At 29.2% G+C, this 8,661-nt stretch overlaps 1 protein-coding gene across 1 annotated transcript in view; it reads left to right on the top strand.

Moving 5' to 3' along the window:
• The first annotated feature begins 6,687 nt into the window (after positions 1 to 6,687).
• Positions 6,688 to 8,661, top strand: part of LOC108685367 (guanylate cyclase 32E-like) — a 14,851-nt gene continuing 12,877 nt past the window's right edge. The window contains exons 1-4 of the mRNA XM_018190124.1: positions 6,688 to 6,855; positions 7,318 to 7,515; positions 7,628 to 7,750; positions 7,925 to 8,120. Coding sequence (XP_018045613.1) covers positions 6,688 to 6,855; positions 7,318 to 7,515; positions 7,628 to 7,750; positions 7,925 to 8,120 — 685 coding nt within the window. The remainder of the gene's footprint in view (positions 6,856 to 7,317; positions 7,516 to 7,627; positions 7,751 to 7,924; positions 8,121 to 8,661) is intronic.

Raw genomic sequence — 8,661 nt, 5'->3', positions numbered from 1 at the left:
AAGCCAATATGATGAATATAACATAAAAGATATCTAAGGCATTCGATCCATGAAAAAATTAATGATAAAAACATGCCACGTTAGATTATTTTTCTTCCTACATTATTTTTATTATACAATAATCTTGTAGTAGCCTGTTGCAATTTTTGAAAGCAATTTTTAATGATTTTTTTAATGATAATGCAAAATAGAAATCTTGCATTCAAGACCGTAATATGTATAAAAAAGATTGAATATGTATAAAAAAAACAGCAGTTCAAATCAAAATATTTGTTATTAAGATAAAGTTTTCTTAAAAAATTAAATTCGATAAAGGAGCATAAAAGCCAATTCGCAAGATGTACGTGCAAGTATGTATTTTTTCGTAAATATGACAAACATTTCAATTAACTTCTTGCAATTTACTCACTTTTGTAGACTCTAACAATAAAAATAAAATTGCAATAAGAAATACTCAAGCAACTTAAAATTTAAAGAAGTCTTGTTAAATATATATTTTGAAAAATAAAAATTGTTTGTTAAGTTACGTAAAATAAGATTATGCAAACTCGTATTTATCCGAGAAACGTTACTGATAATTCAGAAACAGGAAGAATGTTTATTTGCAATTCTAGGGCAAAGTATAATCACAAGAAATTTATTTGGGCCAAACGGAAATGCCCGATTTGAATATCGCACTTGTTACACGTGCCTACTGTTTTAGATTTACTTTATTAATTTAATTAATTTCTTCAAATAGAAGATTTTATTTAAAATTGAAAATTTGCTCAAAATTATTTATTAAACATTATAATATTTATTATTACATATTTATTGATGATTGAAATTATATATTCACATTTAAAGCTAACATCGACTGATATTATAAATAATAATCAATTAAGCTTTGTCAGTTTTTTTTAATAATAAATTCTTAATTTAATTTAATTTTTAATTTAATTTTTAATTTAATTTTTGTAAAATCTTAACAATTTGCTCTCAATTAATTATTATTAATTTAAATTTATAAGATTTACAAAACTAAAGTTAATATTAAACAAAAACTAATATTAAAAGAATATCTTACACATCTTACACCTCTTGCAATAAATGTTTAAGAGTTAATACAAATAATATGAAAAAATAAATCCTTTTACATAAATAATATTTCATAATTATACAATTTTCATTTTTTACTATTATAAAAAAAGAACTTTTCTCTACTGCGTAAGAAATTACAGTATTTTGCCAGTAAAAAATCGTCAGTCTCAATGTTTCATCTGCTGTTTTCTTCGCGCACCTTTTTGATCACTTAACAGCTCGTTAACAGCTTTTTACGCGGCTCATTAGCCACAGTGCAGGGCAATCTCAAATTGTCGACGTAGTGTACAGATTACTTGTGGATACACGAAGATTATGCATAATGCGCTGAATTAACAAGATGAATGGGACCGACAATTGTTCGATGGCATAATAAATATTCTTTTACAGCCTTTTAATATTATTTTTTTTACGACCCCGATCTTAATACACCTTTCTCAATTTTTTTCGTACTGATAAAAAAAGATAAATAGAGAAATATAATGAAAATATTAATATACAGATTATAGATTTAATTGAATTCAATTATAAAACGATTAATCTTGTGCTAACATTCACAAAGAATTTTACAGATTCAGAAGTGACATAAAGAATGTGCCGAATCGATAGATTTGATCATGCGCGATAAAATCGTTTACCAGCAAATTACATTCGGCAGGGGATAACAAAATTATTCTTTAATATTAATATATTATAAATGATATGACAATATGTTATGTTAAAACGATATTACGGAATAATAATAATTTATTGCTAAAATACATGCTTACAAAATTTACCTTAAAAAAAAAAACAAGAAAATTGAAATACCGAAATACGAAAATAGTGAATTTTCTATTATAACATCTACCAGAGAGAAAGATAAAGACGTAAATTTATCTATTAAAATAATATTTTATTATAATTATTAGCTATAAAAGATAATTACGAAAAATAAATTTGATATATGCAGTAAATTTCCTCGATTTAACTCACAATACTCAACTATCTAAACATCTTTATTAATGACATTTGCTCCTATCAATTTCTCAAATGTTACTATTGATGAAAATTTTGTTTCAATTTTGACACAAATAGTATTGTATATTGTTACATATTTTTACCATGCTATAAAAGAAAAATTCATTTTCCAACTGTTAACGGGAAAAATTTCCAATCACGTAAATCACGAATAACTAAAGTGTGAAATAAATGAATCATGTGAGACGTGATGAATTGTGCCTACGGTTCAGTCTTCCATCCCCCTCCCTTCTCTCCCTCTCTCTCTCATTCTCTCTCTTTTTTTCTCTTTCTCTAGAGTGATATAAACCCTTGCGAATCAGATTTGTCAATCGCGATCGATCGTGATCAGCGTCATGAGTTTGTCAACGCGCGTTTGTCGAGTTCGCTGTTAAAATGACTCCAAGAAAGACGCTTAAGCTAATTACTGACATATCGTTGCGTACTCCGGTTTCGCAATAAAATTCATTTTAAAATTTTCTTGTCGCAAAGTTTCGGGACATGTTGTCGGCGCGCATTTATGATTCGATGTATAAATATACGCACTAGCTTCCATCGATGCATGTATAATTTATTTCACACTATGGAAAATGTAAACTATAGATCAAAATAGATTTTATCTTTGTAAAGATACTTTACTTTGATAAAATGGATATGATAGATAGCTAATAGGAGCAGATTTATTTTGTTGCTCTCTTTAAAAAATAATTCACTTCTGTATAATTATAAATGTTCATCATAAAATATTTATGTAATTATATTTCACATTTTGTATTTATGCGCACGCAATGCTTCATGATAAATAGAAAGATAATTTATACATTATAATACAATAAAACATGCTATTTTAATAAGCTATGTACTATTTAAATAGATTTCGACCATCAAGATACGTATTTCATAATCGAACGCACATGAAAACGGAATAATAAAATTATTGAATATGTTTTATTGAAACAATTAATTCCAATATATATAATATATGAAGTATCTAACATAAATACAGCGTAAATGTATGATCAATAAAATTTAGCGCAAACCAACAAGTTGAGTGAATAGTCACCCAATATTAAGGAATTACATTTTACTGCAACAGCGTGTTTGACATTTTAAATGCATATTCTTGATATATTTTATTTAGTGACCAACGATTGAATATTTACTAAAGCGTTATTAATGTTTTAAGCGAGTGCTATTTAAACGAATTGTTTGCACACGATCAATTGATCGTGACTGTGAAAGCGTTTAATTCCACGTAATCAAATAAATCACAAAAAAATTCATTTTACTTCAATGAGAGTTTGCTGTCCATCAGAGAAAACCACATGAAAGCTGACTATTAAAAACATTATTTATTTCATTTATTGAACCTGTCATATCTCTAAAACTCTTTTATTTATTAAACTAACTTCATTAAAGTTTACTCTGAAGATAAAGTTTTTTATTTATGTATTAAATAATTTTTAATTGATCAGTTCTATATATCTAATTTTATTTTCTTTCCAGAATATTAAAAATAATTATATAAAATAGACATATTTAAAAGGTACAATTTAATTAATTCGTAATTAAAATAAAGTTTCTTAATATTGTTTAATTAATTTGGGTTTAGAAAAATATCGAGATGGATTATCTATATTATAAGATATAATAAACTAATAAACATTGTAAACTATTTTTTATTTGAACAAAAATAAAGTATGATTATTTAACTTAAAAATATTAGCTAGTAATTTAAAAATTGTTTGATTGCAGCAACTAAAACTGATGGGTAAATCGCTTTCAAGTACATAGCTTTATCGAAAAAGTTGTACCTACGTTCCGTTAACCACATTAATTCAACAGCGGTTCGTTAATTTCCCAATTGCATTCCAATCGGGTATGAGTTGATCACGCTACGTTTTGACGCGGGAACCAGAATTGACTGTCAAAAGACGACAGGTCTTGAGATTAAACGATGACAGATCCGCAGTTTGTCACTCGAAAGTGTAAGCAATCGAGGTCACAAAGTATATGCTTTAAAATCTCAAGAAACGTTCTTCTGTAAAAGGCATTAAAGAAAATTTATCCAGATATAATATATACATCAATATAATCGGGATGCAAGAAGCAATTAAAAGATTTGCACAATTATATATCGAAAAGTGTAAAAATAAGAAGAAATGTATAGTATAATTTATTTAATGATTATTCCTACTTTTTATCATTATTTTATAATAGCACTATTTTATCACTATTTTATATTTTAATAACATGTAGAAAGTTTTATATATACACTAAATTAATAATGTGTAATTGCATTCATAATTTTATCAATTATTTATCAATGCTAATAATCTTTCATCAAATGTAATAAGTGACCCATCAGACAATTATACTCTTTCTTTCATGTACAAGGAAATTTACAACTCTCGAATACACTTGTGAATAGTGAAAGCGATGCAACGGGCAATTTAAGAAACGAACGGTCAGTCCCGTCGGGGTTAATTGATTCGCTGCCTTTGGACAAACGCGTGATCATGTGCAATGCTTCGCGTTGCGACATGCACTCTTCTCTCGAATTATCTTCCACCTCGCGTGACGTTTGCCCACGTTTTGTTATGTGAACTTTTTAGGGTCCCGATTCGCCGGCAGGGAACATCGAAACTGACGAATCGGCGAAGTGCAATTTACTGTAAAAAGTCGCATATACATGGCCGCGCGATCATGACCGTATAATAATTCATACAATCGTGTCATACAAAATTCATACCGCTAAACTAGAGGCGAGTAAATCTCGCCAAATAATTATCGATTAATCGACATAACAGGATACACGCTTGCTTCTTTTGTGCAACACAACTATAATATACAATATGATTTTCGTGGATCTTTCGATCATCTTTCTTGTAATGCGTGGCCTTGACGTATAAGTTACGCAACACACTTCAGAGAAACTACTTCGTGACCAGTCTCGTTTTGTTCAACGACCCGATGGTTTTAACGTCTTATTAAAATAGATCGCTATTAATATAATGAGTCGGAGAACACATGACCGACGTGTACGCTTCCGAGAACTGATGAGAATCGATCTTACAGTGGATATTGTATCCGCGCTGATGTCGATGGTTCTTTTGAAACTCAATGCTCACACATGTGTAATATTGTCACACGTCACACCGCCGAAAGCGGGACATAATTTTTTCGAGAACGTTTATGAATCTCTGTGACTGACACTAAACTTCGGAGTACTTCGCTTGTTACGACTTTTCCTTACGTTAAAAAAAAGCGATTATGTGTCGGAAATTAGTCAATGTCTACACTTATTATAGCTAAGAAATATACATGTCAAATTTATAAAAGTTATTGTCTGCAATATTTTTTCTAGGATGAAACGAAAGATTTTAGTAGTTTGATTTATTGTTCAAAATATTGTAATCCAAAATATTGTAAAATATAAAAGAAGAATAATTATGTTGGTAAAAGTGACCGACTTCATTTTTTGCAAAATTAATATCTCGCATGCATAAATGATATCGCAACGAAAAAAAGTTCGCATTCTCGGATAAAAGCGCAAAGAAAATATCGACAAAAAAAAAGTTAGATACACCACAGGAGATTACTGAGGTTTATTGCGATCCCGCGGAGCTTACTAGTTTTATCCATTATCCATATAGTGCCACAGGCACCTACCCTCAAATTCATGCTCATATCGATAAATGACGACAGATAAACACAATCGTATGTATTTGGTCTTTATTTTCATGTTTATAATACTATAAATTCTATTATATCATGTTTGTGTTACGAAACAATGATCTGAGTATAATATCGTTTAACAGTTCAAACAGTTTCATGTATGTTTCTGATTTTAGAAGCTAAATTTCTCGACTATACGAATATTTTTTATGCGTCCATATAATTTTTAATTTTCTTATTTTTTAAGATATTATATTTTACTTAATTATATTGCACACTTTTTTGATACAATAATTTTAAGAAATATATAGCCTATTCTATTCTTTATGAATAAATTGCTAATTATTCAGCAAGAAATGATCATCAATTAGATGTCGAATTGATATTGAACTGATATCGTTATTATCATTTCAATATCGACGTGACATCAATGAGGATATCAAAAGCAAAGCAAACTTTCATTTTTTCCAATATAATTTTTGAATTAAACAAAAAAGATAGAGACAACTAATGTTTAGAATCAAAGTTTAAATATAAGCTGAGAGCTACAAAGTGACACAACAGTAAAATTCTTTTTATTTTTTTAATTAAAAAAAACTTTTTTATCATTTTATAATCCCCATTTAACTTATCATTACACTTTAATTTTAAACATTTGTCTTTATTAGTTTAAAAGTTATATGCGAAAAGATTGCATCTTTTTTGCTTTTAAGTTCAAAAATCATATCTTTAAGTAGCGACTAACGCATACTATATTATTCATTAAATATTAAATTATTCTACATATCTACAAAAGTTCACTCAAATCGAAGATTTCGGGTTCACAATGTTTCCTTGTATATAAAAACTGGTGTGATACATTAACAATATTTTTCACGTGAAGGCTTCATACAGCTGGGCACGCTATTAACAAATATACAAATGGGAAGGATGTATCTGTTTTTGATGGTGATCCATGTTTTGCTCATTAATAAAGGAGTGGATACCGAAACATTTACTTTGGGATACATCACCGGATCAAAACGACGTGATAATGATCTTGAATATCAACGTCCCGGCCTTCGAATATCCGGCGCTATCACTCTCGCCGTGGAGGAGGTGAATAATCGCTTTTACCGTTTCGACGTTCTCTCACTCTCCTTGATGTCTTAAATACGAACAATTGCGATTAGAGTTGCGGAAATGGATAATTAAATTTAGCAATTTAATTCAATCACACGGAAATGATTATCTAATTAAATCTCAATCACGGGAAATTAGGATAACTTACAATTATCATATGACACTTCTGGTTTATTCTTGAAGCTTACATCATTATCATCAATTGATTGAAATAGCTTCAAAAGAGCTCTTTGAAATTAGGGAAGAAATTCGAGAAATAATTCAAAAAGATTTTTCGAGAAATAATTCAAGATGATTTGCTTCCAGTTATGACAGAACTAACATATTACTGCAGAATATTATATTTTTACACAAGCATTGAATAAAGTTAACTATTTTCTCCTTTCAATCTCTCTATTTTAAACATTTTTCTTGAAAATAGTATTGCTTAAAATGCAGGTAAATGCTGGAGAACTTAATAGGCGCGGACATAAGTTGGATTTTCTCGTTGCCGAAACTTATGGTAATGAAGAAATGAGCATTTTGATGACGGCGGATTTGTGGAAAAAAAACGTTTCCGCATATGTCGGCCCTCAAGAAACTTGCATCCATGAAGCCAGAATGGCAGCTGCATTCAACATTTTAATGATATCATATGTATAATCAAATCTTATATTACTAATTTTAATACTTCGCTTGATAGCATGTATATAATTGGATAAAACTTAGATGTATGAAAGCTTTCACTGACACGTATCATATTTTTTAGTTTTGCACACATAACGAAACGTCGAATAAAAAAGAATTTCCAACGTTTGCGAGAACAAGACCACCAGATACTCAAATTGCAAAATCCGTGGTTTCAGTACTGAAGGCTTTCAATTGGACCAAAGTGGGTGATACTTCGTAGTTTGATACTTCGTAGTTTGATAAGCGTTTGATAAACGTTTGATATGTTTTTAATAATATTAATGTAAAATTATATTAAAAATCGCTTTATCTCTATATATATGACATATATATATTTTTGTAAACAATTTTTTTTGTAAACATTTATTTATCACAGGTAACATTTTTATATATGAATTCAACAATGTTTGAGTTCAATAAGATGTCTACGGTTGCGACTACAATTCTAATGTCTTTCGAAGCAGCTGGAATTACTGTAAATTATCGTCGTTCGTGGAACGAACCTTATCATGTAACCCACATGAAAAATCCTTTCCACGAACTCGTTAGACAAACGTATCGAGGTACGCGAAGTAAGTAAAGAATAAGAATGTTTATTTCCAAACAAATTTCTATATTACTATCACATTTATCAAAATAAAATTGTAATTTTACTAACTTGTAATACATTTTCATCACCGACAATTCTTTTTGAAGAAATATAGGCCAGACTTTTAATGATCTTTTGCGCGCTTTTCGTTTTTTGTTTAAAAGTTCAATTCTACGAAAAACGTGTATCTTTTACCAATCAAATTGCGCGATTCAAAATAGACTACCCGCATTTCGATACCTTGATTTATGTCGCAATACGAAACTTGCATGTAACACAACCCGCATACCAGGGACTCGGACCGAAAGAATTTTTCGATTCGGTTCCGGTTTAATAAAATATCAAATAAATGTTCTGGTTTCAGTTTCGGTTTTTTTTTACCAGTGAAAAAAAAACGTTAAAATTATGGTTTTTAACGGTCGTTTTTTAATTCTATTTATTTGCTTTATTTTATTTATTCTTTAAATTTGTTTTATTAGGAAAAAGGAGCGGGAAGGAAGAGAGAGAGAGAGAGAGAGAGAGAG

The sequence above is a fragment of the Atta colombica genome, unplaced genomic scaffold (genome assembly GCF_001594045.1).
Source record: "Atta colombica isolate Treedump-2 unplaced genomic scaffold, Acol1.0 scaffold153, whole genome shotgun sequence".
In the NCBI taxonomy this organism is placed as follows: Eukaryota; Metazoa; Arthropoda; class Insecta; order Hymenoptera; family Formicidae; genus Atta; species Atta colombica.
The sequence above is the reverse complement of the archived record's forward strand: the minus strand, read 5'-3'. Positions and strand labels throughout refer to the sequence as shown.